The sequence below is a fragment of the Medicago sativa genome, chromosome 3, assembly GCF_051527215.1.
Source record: "Medicago sativa cultivar Bolivia chromosome 3, Bolivia_mono, whole genome shotgun sequence".
In the NCBI taxonomy this organism is placed as follows: domain Eukaryota; kingdom Viridiplantae; phylum Streptophyta; class Magnoliopsida; order Fabales; family Fabaceae; genus Medicago; species Medicago sativa.
In genome coordinates this window covers 103,224,879-103,244,128 of record NC_140751.1, presented here as the reverse complement: position 1 = coordinate 103,244,128, position 19,250 = coordinate 103,224,879, and the positions used below count along the sequence as shown (strand labels likewise).

The 19,250-nt window shown below is 34.3% G+C and overlaps 2 protein-coding genes and 1 long non-coding RNA gene across 3 annotated transcripts; all 3 read right to left on the bottom strand.

The window, feature by feature from the left end:
- Positions 1 to 1,432: 1,432 nt before the first annotated feature.
- LOC146943191 (dehydrin ERD14-like) lies at positions 1,433 to 2,690 on the bottom strand. The gene is made up of 2 exons (XM_085757288.1): positions 2,285 to 2,690; positions 1,433 to 2,097 (listed from the first exon to the last, which is right to left on the bottom strand). Exons 1-2 carry the CDS (start codon positions 2,558 to 2,560, stop codon positions 1,705 to 1,707), a joined length of 669 nt encoding a protein of 222 aa, XP_085613414.1. The 5' UTR covers positions 2,561 to 2,690; the 3' UTR covers positions 1,433 to 1,704.
- Positions 2,691 to 7,826: 5,136 nt separating this feature from the next.
- LOC146943190 (uncharacterized) lies at positions 7,827 to 10,121 on the bottom strand. The gene is made up of 2 exons (XR_015032977.1): positions 8,898 to 10,121; positions 7,827 to 8,124 (listed from the first exon to the last, which is right to left on the bottom strand). It is a non-coding gene; the product is annotated as an uncharacterized LOC146943190 (long non-coding RNA).
- Positions 10,122 to 15,703: 5,582 nt separating this feature from the next.
- On the bottom strand, positions 15,704 to 19,012 carry LOC146943189 (chromatin remodeling protein SHL-like). Its single transcript, XM_085757291.1, has 5 exons — positions 18,922 to 19,012; positions 18,458 to 18,791; positions 18,230 to 18,298; positions 16,847 to 16,982; positions 15,704 to 16,025 (listed from the first exon to the last, which is right to left on the bottom strand). The coding sequence occupies exons 1-5, from the start codon at positions 18,944 to 18,946 to the stop codon at positions 15,999 to 16,001; spliced, it is 591 nt and encodes a 196-aa protein (XP_085613417.1). The 5' UTR covers positions 18,947 to 19,012; the 3' UTR covers positions 15,704 to 15,998.
- Between the last annotated feature and the right edge of the window lie 238 nt (positions 19,013 to 19,250).

Below are 19,250 nucleotides of genomic sequence, written 5' to 3'. Positions count from 1 at the left end.
AATTGATTTCGTTAGTCAATTGTGAGATAATTACTCAGGTTGCCTTGTTTAAATGGATTGAAAATGCCAAAAAAACATGGCGCGACTATGTTCGACCTGTGATGCATTGCAATGTTAACCTATAAACTTTCTCATCCATTGGTTGGGAAATTCAATATTAGTAAATTTAGAAGTTGAGTTTATTTGTGCAACTTACACATTTTCTTTTTTCTTTTTTGGATAACTTTTATGGATGTAATTCATATATATATCAAGAAAATTACATAGAAATAAAAGACAATCGAACAATAAACTACATCACTTATTTTTTTAGATGACAAGATCAATCGTCTTAAAAACAACAAGCTTCTTATTCAAGTTATTATAACTTTTTTTCAAAAACGTTTTCCAACACAGGCTTTCTCACAAGACCATTCTTATTCAACAAAATAAAACAAACTAAAAGATACATAATTTGTGAGGTATTTTAAGTGGGGCCTTAAAGCAAGGAATCAACAACAGCTAGTCAACAATCATCAATTTATAGTAGGGCATAGCAGCATAAAAATATTGTCCGAAGGGTTAAAAAAACCCTGGACACGTAGATGATCCTCCTAGCCAAAAGAAGAAGACGATTGAAGTTCATAGAAGCCACTTCTGGTAAGTTCTACAGGGAGTAATTCATTATTTTATCAACTAATCAGTACGGAAAATCTTTAAATTATTATGCTTTACTTACAATATTTTTTTTTTAGTATAGATATGTTACTTATTTTCTGACTTTTTTTTTTTTTTTTTTATAAAGAGGCATCAACGTTCTTCCCTCAAGTTACTCATAATAAGTCATAATAATCGATATCAATGTTAAAAAAGTATCCTAGTTAGCTGAGGCATCAACGTACACCGGTTACTTTTTGTGATAAATATGTTGGACCACTACTTTCCAATCTGTATCAACAAGTTGACAAATCCTCACAACTAAAGGTCTTCCATTCTCCATTAGTAAGAAGATTAGCAACTACTAATAAATCCACGTTTAACTCTAAAGCTCGAAACTTCTCAACCTTCTTGCATACCTTAATCCTTCGTAGATATACACACTACACTGCCGAACACTCTTCCCTATTACCACCACAAGTGAATTCTTCTTGTTTCACTATGCTATGTGCTTACTAATAAATGAAATAAAAGTAATACTATTAGAATAGAATCAGGAAAAAAAAACTTCATAAATAATAAATTATTTTTTCTAATAAATTTCAAACATACAAATTAGATTCGGAACCATTATATTTATTTATAAATTTCAAAATCAAATATCAAGTATTACTATGTACATTTTGTTAAAGTGTATGTTCTTATGAAAGAAAGTTGGTCGTTCCATTGTGATAAATAATCAATAGTAGTAAAGTAAAAAAAAAAAAAAAAAAAGATAAATATGGAAATCGAATACTTATCTTCACAAACAAAATAGATAATTCATATTCCATAATTTCTTTTGATACACCAATATTTTTTTTTTGACAATCTAAGAACAGATAAAAGAAACCCAAACAACTTTTCTTTTCTGTGTATTTTAAAAAAGTACACACAAAGACAAATTAAGTAGCACATGCATATATCATCAAGAAAGAAATAACACAGAAAATCACAATGCCTTGATATTGAAATCAATTAAACAAAGCACCCCCAAAGCCACAAAACAACACAATGGATCGATGATAATCAATGAGAAGTAGTCTCATCCTTGTGATGATCTTTGTTGTCTTCATGTTCAGTAGCAGTCTTAGGGTGATAACCAGGTATCTTCTCTTTGATCTTTTCCAAAATACCTTTCTTCTCTCCTTGATCATGACTAGCTGTTGTTGTTGTTGTCTCAGCAGATGGCACAGCAGGAGCAACAACAACAGGTGGTGGAGTTGTTACATCGTCAGTTTTCTTGTGTCCTGGAAGCTTCTCCTTAATTTTGTCCAGGAAACCTTTCTTCTCTTCAGTGCTTGCTGTTGTTCCATCAACAACATCAACTTTCTCTACTGGCACTGATGTGTCCTCCTTCTTCTCCTTCTTTTCTTTCTTCTTCTTTTTCCTCCTCTCTCCATCAACTTCCTCCTCACTCGACTATACATGCATACATCAAAACAACATTCATTCATTAATTTTTGCATAATATAACGAATCAAAGCGACACAGACTGAATGATTGAACGTAGTGTCAACAAGGTCACTCTGCCACTTGACACGTATTCAATACACTAACTATGATCTAACAAAATTAAGAAAATGATGAAAAAAAAAAGAGTACTTACAGAGCTTGAAGAGCTATCAGATCGGTGAAGTTTCTCCAAGAGGCTGGTGTGTTTCTTTTCACCTTCTTCTTTTTCTTCTACTTTGGTCTCTGATGGAGCTTCATACAAAGTCACCTTGTGACTAAAATCAGTTGCAACAGCATCCTCTTGAGGCTTAATATGTTCTTCATCCTTTTTCTTACCACCTAGAAAATCAAAAACACCCCTGTCTTTGATCTCTGTTTCAGAGTTGGTTGCGGTGGTTTCCTCGTACTTGTTCTGATTCTCCTCAGCCATGATGAATTGATTACTAAGCAAATTAACAAGATTAATCAAGCAAATGGAATATTAATGCTTATGTAGCTGGAAATGCGAAAGTTAAAGTATGAGATGATTATGATGATAGTGTAGCTGTTGTTTCGATGATGAAAATCAAAGGAGATGGGGTAGCACTTTATACTACTTCACTACTACACATAATGACACGCATTACCCGCGATTAAGATTAAGATTATTAAATTGAGATTAAGACTAATAAAATAAAATCTGTAACTGACGTGTGGATTAAGATAAAGAAGGAAGATCAAATGAGTTTAGCCACGCTCCTACAACTACACTCGCTTCAATTATTTGCCACCAAATGTATTAGGACAATTCAACTTTTCAATTTCCTGCTAAACGTACGTTTTTATGGTAGTATTAAATTAGATTATATGAGATGTTACATTTTCTTAACTTATTTGTCTTTATAAATTTTAGTTTAATTGATAAAAATATCAAAATTATTAGGGCAAAGACGGTGACTACCTGGACTCTTTGATTTGATGCACTTTTAATTTGTTTTGGTTTAATAAGTTATCAATGAATATCGTATTTTTTTAGTCTCTTTAAAATCTTTCTTTTTCTTCAAACAATAGTCTCTAAAATATTTTGTCAGCAAAATTTGTTCTTCAATGTCGACATAATATTTGTGAATTACTGTCTAAAGAAAAACTACAAATAAAAAAAATTCATTTGTTCGACAAGTTTTGGTCTTTGATATTAAAATTAGTTAAACAATAAATAATTTTGACAGAAAAAGAAAGGTTAATTTAATCGTTAATTTTTTTCTTAAAAAAACTATTCAAACTTAAGAATTTTGTTAATAATGGTAAATTTCTAAAATTTTAATTAAAAATTGAGTTTAATTTATGAATTTAATTATTCAACAAAAAATACGAATTTAATTGATATACTTAGACATTTTAGAATTATTTTACATATGTATCCAATGAGTGAAGTTGTTATATTTATATTATATGTATGTGAAAATAATTAAGCAAAGTATACTAATTAAAAAACTCAAATTTATTTAGTGTAATTTAGTTTTTGTTTATGATGAAGGCAATTTGGAGAGAGCAAGTGAAAGAATTGCGAAGATGGAAAGAAAAGGGGAAAGTGAGGAAAAGACGAGGGAGACACGGCGTTAGAAGTGATCTGTAATGACGCCAATGAATAAGGGACACGTGGACGAATAACGTGCGGAGGAGGTGTATTGCGGGACCCGAAAAGGTCGGTCTGGTTTATAGTAGTACTATTTTTGAGATGTCGGCCTAGCATGAATGAATGTGATGTGGTACATTTTTAGGGAAAAAGAAAATACTTAAATGTAAGAGTCGGTGTCTTGGGGTACTCGTGGCACTCATGAAGATGCTGAACAAGCATGTATTCTTCTCCAGACAAGGACTTTGTTTTTAGCTGCCATGTCATGGATGATACTTGTCCATTCCAATACTTAACCTTGGACGCTTTCTTTCTAAATACCTTGCTTTGCGTTATCATAAACTCTTATTCACACTACAATAATTTAACTTATTTTGTATTGTAATGGTAATCCAAAAAATAAAAGTTGTATTGTAACCATAGTTTTAAAAACCGGACCGATGATCGACTCGGTAAGGGTACTGGATTACTAAGTCATTAGTCGAACCATTGAGTCACTCGTCGAACCGCGTGATTGAACCAGATTGAATCAGATGACTCAGTTATATGACTCGCTCTTTATAATTATTATTTTTACACTAAATAAAAACATAATATAAATAAAAACATCTTCATAGATGCCCTTGAATTCAACATCATATTTATTTTTTGAGATATAGTACTTATTCAAATAAATATTAAAAAAATATTTCACTTCACATCTACAATACAAATAAAAACAAATGTGTTAAAGAAAAGTTGTAATCATGAAATATATTTATGAGTTTTTTTATAGTAAAATTTTTATGAAATTATTTTATATTGTATAATTATTTTTTGACTCAAGTATAATTCTTTTTAGGAAAATCCTATTTCTTACGAAAATCTAAGCGAAGAATCGCAAGAATAGATATTTTATAGCAATATTTTTCAACCACCACGGCTTTGTATGTAGGGGTGGGAACAGGCCAGACCGCCCGACAGGGGCCTATGGCCTAGCCTATTTAAAGCCTAGCTCGGCCCAGCTCGTTTAATAAAAAGGCCAGACTCAAGCTTTTTATAAAGCCTATTTACTTAATCAGGTCAGACTAAGACTTACAAAAAAAATCTATTATGCCCGTCAGGCCGACCTATTTAACTCTTTATATATAATATACATTCCATTATTGATAATGTTGATGCTTTTTCTGATAAATTGAAGCTTCATATGTTAGACTAACTCAATCCAACAAGAGAAAGAGTCGCATCCAAGATAGCAATTTACTACGGATGATGCTATGGATATGCCTTAGAGACATACCCAAGCAGATTCAGAGACTCGATCAAGAGCGAATGATAAAGATTATGATTTGTCAACGGTTATCACTAGTAGAATGTGAAGGCCATGAACTTATCTCCAAAGCTCTATCAAAACTAAAGTGGAATTGCAAATGAAGCGGGTGTTAGAGTCCGGAAAGAGGACACCACAAGTAGACATGCCTCTACCACTATAATGAGATCCATCAACATTAAGCTTAGGCAGTGGCGGAGCCAGGATTTTTATAAAGCCCGGGCGAAAAAAAATTTGCAATACATTTATAGGGGTTTACATAAGAAATTGCAAGCAAATAATAAAAAATTTAAAGAAATTGCCCAATTTATAGGGATTTATATAAGAAATTCAAGGGGATTTACATAAGAAATTGCAAAAAATTTGGTCCGGAGCCCGGGCGAGTGCCCGGGCTCGCCGGGCCTTAGAACCGCCCCTGAGCTTAGGGACATTTACTGGGGAGAATACCACTTCACATTATCGATTTATAAAAGGATAATGATATGTATAGCGAAAGAAATTATGCCGAATCTTTCACGTTGGAATCTCATTGGCTAATTAACACCAACTGCGGGTTGTATGCCACAAATACCGGAATTAAACCACAACACCTGTTTTGCCTATTCCATTTTTTTTGGGTTAATTAAGTAAATAGTCCCTATAAATATTCAGAATTTTGTTTTTAATCTCTACAAAATAAAATCACACTTTTTAGTCCCTATAAAAATTTTCATCAACATTTTTAGTCTCTATAAAATTTTCCATCAGCATTTTTAGTCCTTATAAAATTTTTCGATCAGCATTTTTAGTCCCTAAAATGCTTAAAAAAAAATGTCACAGGGACTAAAAAGGGTGATTTTATTTTGTAGGGACTAAAAACAAAACTGTGAATATTTATAGGGACTAAAAACTTAATTAACCTTTTTTTTTAAATTTTAATATTACATATTCCATCGTTTTTTAATAAGTGTCCCACGTTCTAAAATGCAGTAAACTTTGCTTCGTGAAAATCCGCGAAAAACATATTCGCTATATATAGCACCACACGACCACCCTTTATAAAATGGAAAATGTTATTTATCTAGAAAAATAGCATCAAGAATTTTTCAAGACACATGTGGTAAGTTTTAATTGCATGATTTATTTGTTCACTTCCTATTTTTCAGCCACACCTCCTTGAATTGTGGCAAATAGTGCATTGTGATTGGTTGCTTTTTATTCTTGAAGAATTTTTGATGTTTTTTGTCTAGAGATATAGCATTGCTCTTATAAAATATAGGCTGCTTTTACGGTCTCGCCAAAAATACTTATGTGAGCACAAGTTGCCCAACCACAAATAAATACATTTAATCACACATTTTTTTTACGCATGCAGACACACGTAAAATCACTTGATTATAAAATTTGGTAAATGATTATAAACAAATTAGATAATAGTAAAATATTAAAATCAAATGATTTTTACTGTTAAAAATGTTAAAAGAGTCTCACATCGAACAAAATAAGTGGGGGGCAATCCCCAACTCATAAGCCGGTTTTGCGGAGTTGTGTTAGGTCCAAACACGATTTCTAAGATGTTATGAGAGCCTATCGATTAGGTCATCCACCATTTATATACATGCACTAAGCCCAACCGTGATTGGCGTGAGGGGGACGTACGAGTTACACCTCACCTTAGTCCTTAGCCAATTCTTTGGATGAGGTGGTTGCCGACGAAGTCAATTCTTGGCGAGGCGGTTGCCAACAAAAATGCTCTGATCATTAAATTAAATTGGAGGGGTTAATGCAGAAATCTAAGGAAAATATAATGGTATCTAAAAAAATTCTAAGGGGTTTGTAGAGGAACAGAGTTCAACGGTGGTGATTTTGTAGCCAAATGTAGCCATACAATGGTGGTCGGACGCTGTGAGGGTTGCTGGCTGGTGGTGAACGAGAGATGATGGCTTAGAGGAAAAAGAGAGAGAAAATGATTAAAATGGTGTGAACTGTGAAGAGTGTACATGAAATCTGGTGGAGCTTTTTGATCAAATTGAATAAAAACTGGTGCAAGACCTAGTGTTGTATTACATTTTTTTTTAATGGCAAATACTCCAATATATAAGAAAATTTTCAAAAATTTTTTTGGTCCCATTTATAAGAAAAAGTCACAACTTTTAAGGTACATTTATTGTTTAAAAGACTTTTCTAGCCCTCATTTAATGTTGGTCCTTTCAACAATAGTGGGTATATTTAATACTTTACAAATTTTTATGAGGGCATATTTGTAAAAGCATTCAAAAAATTGCAACAACTAATGATTGTTTTGATTTTGATGATTTTTGGTTTCTTTTCTTATATAAAGGACCAGAGGGAGTAGATGTGAAGTGAAATATGGTATCTATGCTGCGAAAAAACTAAAACTAAAACCGGAGGGAGTATATATATATATATATATATATATATATATATATATATATATATATATATATATATATATATATATATATATATAACGAAAAAACTAAAACCGTACAAATACACCAACATCTATGCCATCTATGCTGCGAGTGTTGTATTACATCTGTGCATGAGATTTTGCCTATAAAATATGGTACGACAGTAATACGACTAACATCAATATTACCCTTTTTATTTTTCCATTGCTGTTTGTTTTGATCCTTTTGCCAACACACAACGAAATCATCGAAGAATTGAAAGTCTTGATCCTTTACAAAAGTCTTGAACAATGTCTACTGCTTATAAGAACAAGGACCCGATATGGATAGATGGAGAAACTAAATCGCATAATAATTACACATAATAAAAGAAACACATCCTCCACTTCCAAGGGAGACAAGAATGGATACTCAAACCATCGAAAAACTTTTTAAATTAGTCTCTTCTCTTCCATTAAAGCAGAGAAAGACGACGACGACAATAACAACAACAAAGCTTTATCCCACAAAGCGGAGAAAGACAATAGTGCCATTCAGAAAAAGAAAAAAAAAATTATAGTTTACTATTATATTGCATTGTCAATTGTCATGTAGACATGTAGTTTATTCAGCTCCTACTCAGTATCACTTTTACCTTCAATGCGTTTAGTATCCACCTACAAAACCAAACAAAATCTAAACAGTAATAAATTGATCTTTCCTTTTATCAGCAGAAAAAATTACAGGAAAACAGTAGTCTATCTCATATAAATCATTAAAATGAGCAGTGTCAACCATATAAGATTGCATCTTTCCATGGCTATGCCTATGGAGAAGCATGCAAATGTTTCCATATTTCTCATGTGGTCAAACTTGATTATTCTTATTTAAAACATATTTTCATAAATATTTTGCCTGAATATAGTGTCAGGCATGCTCATCAGGCATTCAAGCGATTCAACATGAAGCATTCGAATCTTTATTGGGCAACATAGAAGTTAAAAAACAATATCATTGTCCTAAATTTTGCTTTAACTTAGAAGAAACATAAATTAAAAAGGGGTGGGAGAAGATGCGAGGTTCTGACATTGATTCCTAGTCTCCATATCATGCATGTTTGTCACAATCAGGCTTTTGTTCTTATTCATCAAAAGGAAGTTATATTCAAATTTGCTATTCAGATTTGCAAATAGTGATATCAAGTTATATTCTCATATTGAAGAAGTAACTTTCACCCCCTTATAAAAACAGATCAACTTGCAACACAACTTACATATAAATGAAGTATTCTGAAGATATAATCATATTACATTGGAATAGGAATTAAAAAAAAAAAAACTACAGATGAAGATATCAAAGATCTCACAGGCCAGGTAAGTCAATTCAAATAGTATTAAGTGTTGAAAACAATCTCGTTATCAATCTATCAAACAACAGTAATAAGAAATACCTTTGTATCTGAGTGTTTTGTTGTAGCAGAATGAGAATTTTGCAACTTTTTTTGACCTTCGACAGAACAGAACAACTTTCACAAAAGAAGTGGTCAATTCTTTCGGCTTCCTCCACAGTCATGTCTATACAAGCAGGATGAAACCTGAATCCAAAATATTATACTGAATACTACATTCACTCAAAACCCGGTATCCACATTATAAAACAGGCTATTTTTTATGTAAATCCTCTTTGAACAGGTACCGAAACCTCAAATCTTCTCCATTAATCATGGTTTAGCAACAAAACTAATAGCCTCAGGATAGATTATTAAGGCCCATTTAAAAGTTCCAAACTGATCTTGTGCGCATAAAAGTAATATGTCATGATTCACAAGGCAGGTTTTCAATTAGTTTTAGAGAATGCCTGTATTTTTGGGTTGGGATCAACGACCAAAATCACAAGGTTAAAGAAATTACAGAGAATTAAATTCACGCACTCTTCTAATTAACAGTTTAACAAGTTGTGATAACCATGTTAAGTTTTTCACTACAAAAAATCTATCTAAAGATCACATTGAAATGATGTTCAACCATAGATCTGAGTGAAATACCAACAATGTACACTAATAAAGAAATAAGAAGTAATGAGACACCAGACCAGTGTGAAAGACTTATCATTCCAATTACATTCATTTATTCAATGAAATACCAGAAACAAACATCAATCAAATGTATAAAAAATGTATTCAATTTGTAGTGATTCCTTTCCTTTTATCCTTTACTATTTATATTCATTTAAATATTCTAAATGTGTGAAATTTTATATGTTAGATATGATAAACTACAAATCAATTGTAAAATCTGTTATTCAACTTTATAAATCCACCCTTCTTCAAAAAAAAAAAAACTTGATAAATCCACGAATTTGGTTTCAATAGTACATGCATATGGAAAAAATATGAGGTTAGAGATGCTCTATAAGGCCAGATCAAATTTGCAACCATGTCAAGTAAAATCGGAATTATGTATCAACTTATAAGATTGCCACAAACTTGTTTGATTCTCAGAAATTGCAATTACTTTTATAAATTGATTATCAAATATGGTTTGATAGAAATACGACTATCAACAACTAATAATAGATTGATTCAAGTGGTAAGGGATTTGGGATCCTTAAGCATGTGCTCAGGGTTCCATTCCTCACTCATGCATATGGAAACAAATTCAGTTGAGAAAGGAGAACCCACTGTTAGATTATGTGGCTCTAATTCTCCATTTTTTCAAGCCAATATGTTTGATTTCTACAAGCCATTATATTTGACTTTTACAAGCCAATATATGCCTACAATATTTGACCAAGAAAAATCATCATTTTCTTCCAAGCTCTTACTCTAGGTTGGATGTTCCAACTTTGATTCTTACTCTAGGTTGGATGTTCCAACTTTGATTCTTACTCTAGGTTGGATGTTCCAACTTTGATTCCTACTCTAGGTGGATGGTCCAACTTTGATTCCTTCACTCTTAAGTAAGAGATTAAGGCCTATATATATGTAAGCAACATGAAAGGCTTGAGACATGATAGTGAGTTATCATATAACAATTAACACACTTTGTAACATACACTTGAGTGTATTTTTGGTGAGAATTCTTGTTCCATTTTAGAGAGTATTTTAGGAGATATTGAGAGAAAATATTGTCCTTTGTCCTCATCACTATAAGAGGACTTGTTGTACTCTTTTCTTTTACATAGTGGAACTTTGCTCGTGATCGCCCGTGGTTTTTTACTTCTCATATTGAGGAGTTTTCCACGTAAATCTTGTGTGTTATTTCTCTTGTTATTTTACTTACTTCTCTTTAATTCCCAATTGCATCGATCCTGTGCTTCCGCATTGCGCTGATATCCCTAACAAGTGGTATCAGAGCACTAAGTTGGGAATTTCAAAATGTCTCCCAAATTTGACATTGAGAAGTTTGATGGCAAGATTAGCTTTTCTATTTGGCGAGTCCAGATGAGGGCCGTTCTTACTCAGAACGGATTAAAGAAAGCTTTAGATGGAAAGTCAAAGAAATCGGCTTCCATGACCGACGATCAGTGGGACGAGATGGATGAAAAGGCGCTTTCATCAATCCAACTTTGCTTGTCTAAAGAGGTTCTCCGTGAAGTAGTCAAGGAAACAACTGCTGCGGGATTATGGCTGAAGTTAGAAACTCTCTACATGACCAAGAACCTTGCAAACAAGCTTCGTCTCAAAGAACGTATTTATACCATTAGAATGGTTGAAGGTACTCCTATTCAATCTCATCTTGATGAATTTAACTCTATCATTTTGGATTTGGAAAATATTGATGTTAAAATTGATGATGAAGATAAAGCTGTTTTGTTGGTTGTCTCTTTACCTTCTACCTACAAACACTTCAAAGAAATCATGTTGTATGGAAATAATGATTCCTTATCCTTTGAAGATGTTAAATCTAATTTATTGTCCAAAGAAAAATTTGATCTTGAAGTTCATTCTGTGGACAAGGGTGAGGGCTTAAGTGTTAGAGGTAGAACTCAAGAAAAAGGGAGTACCAGTCACAAAAAATCCAGATCCAAATCCAGAGGACGCAAATCCAACAAAACCTGTCGCTATTGCAAGAAATCTGGCCACGAGATTTCTGATTGTTTTATCTTGAAGAAAAAGCAAGAAAAACAAGAAAAAGGAAAATCTCCACAATCTCCTGAAGCTGCCAATATTGAAGCTGATTCTGGCGATGACATTACTTTATCTGTTGTCACCTCTAATAAGAGGAGTAAAACAGAATGGATTCTTGATACTGGATGTACTTTTCATATGTGTCCTTATAAGGATTTATTTACCACTTTTGAACCTGTTGATTGTGGTGTTGTCTTGATGGGTAATGATGCCCAATGCAAGGTTGCAGGAATAGGTACAGTTCAGATCAAGACTAATGATGGTGTTGTCAGGACTTTTTCTAACGTCCGCTATATACCTGATTTGAAGCGGAATTTAATTTCTCTTGGCACTCTCGAGTCTCTTGGGTGCAGGTACTCAGCTGAAGGTGGAGTTCTAAAGGTATCAAAAGGTTCTCTTGTTTTATTGAAAGCTAACCGAATTGGTAGCTTATATATCCTGCAAGGGACTGTTGTGACAGGTTCAGCAGCTGTATCATCTTCTATGCCTGAAAATGATGTCACCAAATTATGGCACATGCGCCTGGGCCATATGAGCGAAAAAGGCATGCATCTTCTGAGCAAACAAGGTCGTCTTGGTAAACAAGGCATCGGTAAGTTGGAGTTTTGTAAACATTGTGTTTTTGGGAAACAGAAAAAGGTTAGTTTCTCTACTGCAACTCACCATACCAAAGGTATTCTTGATTATATTCATTCTGACCTTTGGGGGCCTTCCAAAGTTCCTTCCTATGGAGGACGCCGCTATATGATGACTATCATTGATGATTTTTCTCGTAAGGTTTGGGTTTATTTTCTGCGGCATAAAAATGAGACTTTTCCCACATTTAAGAAGTGGAAAATTCTTGTTGAAACCCAAACAGGGAAAAATGTGAAAAAGCTCAGAACAGATAATGGATTAGAGTTCTGCAGTGGTGACTTTAATGAGTTCTGCACAAATCATGGTATTGCTAGACACAAAACCATTCCAAGGAATCCCCAGCAAAACGGTGTTGCAGAACGTATGAACAGGACTCTACTTGAAAGAGCACGGTGTATGCTCTCAAATGCTGGGTTATGGCATCGACGTGACCTTTGGACCGAGGCAACATCTACTGCATGTTACTTGGTCAACCGTTCTCCACATTCGGCACTTGACTTCAAAGTTCCAGAAGAGATTTGGTCAGGTAATCCTGTTGATTATTCTAATTTAAGAATTTTTGGATGTCCTGCATATGCACATGTCAATGATGGCAAATTAGCTCCAAGAGCTGTTGAGTGCATATTTCTTGGTTATGCATCTGAGTCTAAGGGGTATCGTTTGTGGTGCTCTGATCCAAAATCTCAAAAATTAATTCTTAGTAGAGATGTGACTTTTAATGAGGATGCATTAGTATCTCCTGGAAAACAGTCTTCCGTGTCTTCTTTTCCTAGTACAGGTAATCTGCAGAGTACTAGCGAGAAGGTGGAGTTTGTATTAAAGCCTGCAGCTCCTAATGTTGATGTCCCATCTTCATCTACAAATGAATCTAACATTGATGATCATGTTGTTGATGATGATCATGAAGATAGTACCACTTCTCCTATTCAGCAACAAGGAGATGATTACTCTATTGCCCGAGACAGAGTTAGAAGACAAATTAGAAAGCCAGCCAGATACACTGATAGTGACAATTTAGTTGCTTATGCACTATCTGTTGCACAAGAGGTAAATGATGGTGTTGAACCTGCCAGCTATACTGAAGCTGTTTCTTGTGTTGAATCTTCTCAGTGGCTAGTGGCTATGAATGAAGAAATTGAGAGCCTTCATAAAAACGGTACTTGGGATTTGACAGAGCTTCCTAAAGGCAAACGACCATTAAAGTGTAAATGGATCTATAAGAAGAAAGACGGCATTCCCGGGGTTGAAGATCCAAGATGTAAAGCACGCCTAGTCGTTAAAGGCTTTAATCAAAAGGAAGGTATTGACTTTAATGAGATATTCTCACCTGTTGTTCGTCATACTTCCATTCGTGTTTTACTTGCATTTGTTGCTTTGTTTGATTTGGAGTTGGAGCAACTTGATGTTAAGACAGCTTTTCTACATGGAGAGCTGGAAGAAGAAATTTACATGGATCAACCTGAGGGATTTATTGTTCCTGGAAAGGAGCATCTTGTTTGTCGTTTGATGAAATCCTTATATGGCCTTAAGCAAGCTCCAAGGCAGTGGTACAAAAGGTTTGACTCTTTCATGATTGGGCAAAGTTATTGCAGAAGTCAATATGATGACTGCATTTATTTTCAAAATTTTCAAAATGGATCTTTCATATACTTGTTACTTTATGTTGATGATATGCTAATAGCATCACGTGACAAGTCCTTGATCCAGAAATTGAAAACTCAACTCAATAATGAGTTTGATATGAAAGAGTTAGGTGCAGCAAAGAAAATTCTTGGTATGGAGATTCGCAGGGACCGTCAAGCTAGTAAATTGTTCTTATCTCAACAAAATTATATTGAGAGGGTGCTTGATAGGTTTAATATGAATAATTGCAAACCTGTTTCTACTCCACTTGCTGCACATTTCAAGTTATCTTCAGAACTTTGCCCAGACACAAAGGAAGAGATGGAGCATATGTCACATGTTCCTTATGCTAACGCAGTTGGCAGTCTTATGTATGCCATGGTATGTACTAGACCAGATCTAGCATATGCTGTTAGCGTGGTAAGCCGGTATATGCATAATCCCGGCAAAAGTCACTGGAGTGCTGTAAAATGGATTTTTCGGTATCTAAAAGGTACTTCTGATATTGGCTTGGTATTTGACAGAAAAATGGCTACAACCAATGATGTTATAGGTTATGTTGACTCAGACTATGGTGGTGATCTTGATCGAAGAAGATCTCTTTCTGGTTACATCTTTACTCTCTGTAATAGTGCTATCAGCTGGAAAGCTACACTTCAATCTATTGCTGCATTATCTACAACTGAAGCAGAATATATTTCAGCAACAGAGGGTGTTAAAGAGGCTATTTGGCTTCGAGGTTTGGTCAATGAACTTGGTCTTACACAGGGTGTTCTTACTGTGTTTTGTGACAGCCAGAGTGCTATTCATTTGACCAAGAATAATCGTTATCACGACAAAACCAAACACATTGATGTAAAACACCACTTTATCCGAGATATTGTTGTTGCTGGTGAAATTATAGTTGAAAAGATTCACACTTCTGAGAATCCAGCAGATATGCTTACCAAGCCACTTCCAAATACCAAATTTCAGCATTGTCTGGACTTGGTTGGTCTCTACAACACTTAAGTGCCCTTCAGGGCTTTATTTGGCGATGAGCACTTGTCGAATTCGAACCAAGGTGGAGATTGTTAGATTATGTGGCTCTAATTCTCCATTTTTTCAAGCCAATATGTTTGATTTCTACAAGCCATTATATTTGACTTTTACAAGCCAATATATGCCTACAATATTTGACCAAGAAAAATCATCATTTTCTTCCAAGCTCTTACTCTAGGTTGGATGTTCCAACTTTGATTCTTACTCTAGGTTGGATGTTCCAACTTTGATTCTTACTCTAGGTTGGATGTTCCAACTTTGATTCCTACTCTAGGTGGATGGTCCAACTTTGATTCCTTCACTCTTAAGTAAGAGATTAAGGCCTATATATATGTAAGCAACATGAAAGGCTTGAGACATGATAGTGAGTTATCATATAACAATTAACACACTTTGTAACATACACTTGAGTGTATTTTTGGTGAGAATTCTTGTTCCATTTTAGAGAGTATTTTAGGAGATATTGAGAGAAAATATTGTCCTTTGTCCTCATCACTATAAGAGGACTTGTTGTACTCTTTTCTTTTACATAGTGGAACTTTGCTCGTGATCGCCCGTGGTTTTTTACTTCTCATATTGAGGAGTTTTCCACGTAAATCTTGTGTGTTATTTCTCTTGTTATTTTACTTACTTCTCTTTAATTCCCAATTGCATCGATCCTGTGCTTCCGCATTGCGCTGATATCCCTAACACCCACGTTGTGTGCCCCACAAGTTCGCGGACGGAGATAAATCACCTTTAAACGACTAACAACATTTTTGTCCTTTTTAATTGCCCGTTAGTTTTTTTTTTAATTTGTAGTTTTGCCACGCCAACTGCCAACACGATTCACTGGTGAATAGAAAGTCTTAATGTGTATACTGGTTGTAGTTGTAAACAAGTCAAGCTACTTGACAAAAGTCTGAGTATGAACAAGGACCCGATGAGGATATATGGAGAAACTACATCACAAAATAATTACAATAACAAAAAGAAACACATCCTCCACTACCTAGGGAAACAGTGATGGTTACTCCAACCATTGACAAAATTTCAAACCATTGTCAGAGTTTATTCAGCTCCTACCAAGGATTTGAAAAGCTAGGGTCCCGTCCATTATATATCTAATGTACACCATCACTTTCATCTTTGACGGCGTTTAGTATCCACCTACAATACCAAACAAAATATAAACATCAATAAATCGATTCTTCCTTTTATTTAGAAGAAAAATTTACAGGAAAACTGCAGTCTATTTCACATAAGTCATTAGGATGAGCAACGACTGTCAACTGACAATCATATAAGATTGTGTCTTTCCATGGCTATGCCTATAGAGAAGCATGCCGATATATCCATATTTCTCAGCTGGTCAAACTTGATTGATTATTCTTATTCAAAATACAAAGGCAGATTAACTCAATCATACAAAACGGGCTTGAGGGATGCATAGCTGCAATGAAGGCAACACAAATGCCTTAATTAGGCAGCTAGGGGAGGTCGCAAGGATGGAAGACTTTCCACCATAACACTTCAGGTTTATTGGGATAACACTCGGTCCCAATAAGCCTGAAGTGTAGACGATGCGAAAAGCCACAACAGATATAAGATAGGCTCTGATACCATCTTAAAATTTGGGTTGGGCGTAACTCAACCTAACAAAACCAGTAAGGTAACTGCTACCCAAGCCTTATAAACACTGCATATGCCATATGTCCAGGCAAAGTGGGACTAAATCAACCTCTTCACACCCAACACAACGAAGGTGTTGGAGGATGCAATGAAGACAACCCGGATGCTGCAGTTAGGCGGCTAGGGGCAGACTGCAATGAAAACAGAATTTCCAACACATTGGAATAGGAATTAACAAACTAACACACTACAGATGAAGATATCAAAGATCTCGGAGGCCAGGTAAGTAAATTCAAATGGTATTAAGTGTTGAAAACAAGGTCGTTCTAAAACTGTCAAACAATAGTGGTTAGGAATACCTTTGTATTTGGGAGTCTTGCAGCAGAATGAGAATCTTGCAACTTTTTTTGAACTTCGGCAGAACAACTTTCACAAATGAAGTTGTCAATTCTTTCGGCTTCTTCCACCGTCATGTCTATACAAGCAGGATGAAACCTGAATCACAAATATTATGCTGAAGATTACATTCACATTATAAAGGCAAAACAAGCAATTTTTTATGTAAATCCTTTTCAAACAGGTACTAAAACCTCAAATATTTCCCATTTACCATGGTTTAGCAAATAAACTAATTTTTTATGGTTTGTGAAGAGGTGTGGGCAGCTGTTTGATCCTTAGGATAAGTGCTCTTCGGATGTGGCTCAGGTTTGGTTTTAGGACCGGGTGTTTTATTTTGAGGGGTGTTTTTTTTTTTTGGGGTGAGTAGTGACGATGAGTGGTTTTGGATATCGTTTTAACAATGCTTGCTTTTGTGAAGGGGTCTGTTTTTAGGGGTGATGAGTTTTGGTGGGTTATCTATCTATGGTTATTATTTAATTAAGGGTAGTGTTAACTTGTGTCCTTAGGGCACATGTTAAGAAACCTAAAAGAAGAAAGATTCTCTAAAATTTTGTGCATTTAAATGATTAAAAAGTTAAATATTGAATGCAATGCACAAATTCCAATAAGTTTTTTCTATATTTGAATCATTAACTTGTGCCTTGAGGGCACAAGTTAACATTTCCCTTTAATTAATCCGTGTATTTTGTCAAAAAAAATAAAAAATAATCCGTGTATGTGCTACTACTTGAGTTGCCACTGAAATAATTACACAGAAATTCTCCTCCCAGGACCTTAGAGCTAAGGAAGAAATTGGCACAAAGATCCCGTTCAAATGAATTTCAATTATTTATGTTAATGTGAAAATAAACAGAGTACAATAATAAAAAAATAAGAAGTAATGAGACACCAGACGGGTGCGAAAGACATATCATGGCAATTACATTCATTTATTTAATGAAACACCAAATAAAACATCATTGAAATGCATAAAAAATGTATTCAATTCGTAGTGATTCCTTTCCTTTTATTTTTTACAATTTATATTATTTAAATATACTAAATGCGTGAATTTTTATATGTTAGATATGATAATCTACAAACCAATCGTACAATCTGCTGATTCAACTTAAAAAATCCATGAACTTTAGCACGACATATATGTTAAATAACACATGACCACCTAACTAGAAGTATTGTTGTCTTTAGCTTTCCTATATCACATGTCATGAACAATTACATGTATAATCAAAAGAAACATAATAATCTTGAGTTGCAATCCAGAAGTCTGAAATTCAAACAAGCATTTAAAGCATGCATGAATACAAGAACTGTATAAGCAGAACAAGGGAGAATAGACTTACCAATCAGTGCAGCGATCACACTGGATCATAACTTCATCAGGGTTGTAGGGCATCTCACATTTACAATAGCTGCCATTAAATTTTAGAGCAATGAACAATATATAAGCAAGAATCAAGATAAAGATCCCACACCTTCTTCATTGTAACAAAAAAGCTGTTATTTTCTGTTACAGCATGAACTTAGAGAGTGTAATAATAGGAAAATATGTAAAGGATGAAGTCACTCACACTTGAACTATATCAGGAGTGAGAGCACCAGTAGCGGAATTGTAGTTCAATCGACAGAAGAAATCATCATCACCAACAACATCAAGCTTCATGTAGTTCTCCAAACTGTGAACAGTGCATTTTCCTTCGATTGTATCAACACTCTGAACATCTAAATGATCAGATAGAAAAAGCTCCTTTGAGCCATGGAAATGACGCCGACCCTTCTTTGTCTCCTCCGGCCAGTAGTACCAACGGACACGAACGTCTCTTGAATCAGCTTTCATCTCTTCGATCATAGCCACATATGTTGGTATCCACGGTTTAGAGGAACGCATGCGTACACAATCACCCTCTGAAACAAACAAAATATAACAGAAAAAAAAAAAAAAATGTAGTAAATTTCTTGAAGAGAGATTTCCTATCAGTACAATTAATCAGAGAAAAATATAAAATAAAAGTTTAATAACTTGATTAGAACTTACTACGGAACGGCATATCTGAATTCATTGGTTTCTGATTTAGAGAAGTTTTGTTAACAATATAGAGAATCAAATAAGAGAGTACAAAACAACAAAGGTGATAAGGGGTTTTAGAATACAAATATTATAGTATATACAGTAATATATAAATAAAATAAACTATCGTTGACCCAATTATAACAAAAAGTTGGCTAAAATATGGTATTGGTCCCTGCAAAATAGGCCAGTTTTGGTTTTGGTCCCTGTAAAAAAAAATTATAGTTTTTGGTCCCTGCAAAATAGACCAGTTTTGGTTTTAGTCCCTGTAAAAAAAATTATAGTTTTTGGTCCCT

Bases quoted from the DNA above. Each gene is read 5' to 3' on its own strand.
- LOC146943191 (XM_085757288.1), bottom strand. From the start codon at position 2,560: ATGGCTGAGGAGAATCAGAACAAGTACGAGGAAACCACCGCAACCAAC. The intron at 2,098-2,284 runs GTAAGTACTCTT...ATGCATGTATAG, and splicing joins CTGATAGCTCTTCAAGCTCT to TCGAGTGAGGAGGAAGTTGA.
- LOC146943189 (XM_085757291.1), bottom strand. From the start codon at position 18,946: ATGAATTCAGATATGCCGTTCCGTA. The intron at 18,299-18,457 runs GTGAGTGACTTC...ATTTAATGGCAG, and splicing joins ACTCCTGATATAGTTCAAGT to CTATTGTAAATGTGAGATGC. The intron at 16,983-18,229 runs GTAAGTCTATTC...TTTGTGATTCAG, and splicing joins TGTGATCGCTGCACTGATTG to GTTTCATCCTGCTTGTATAG.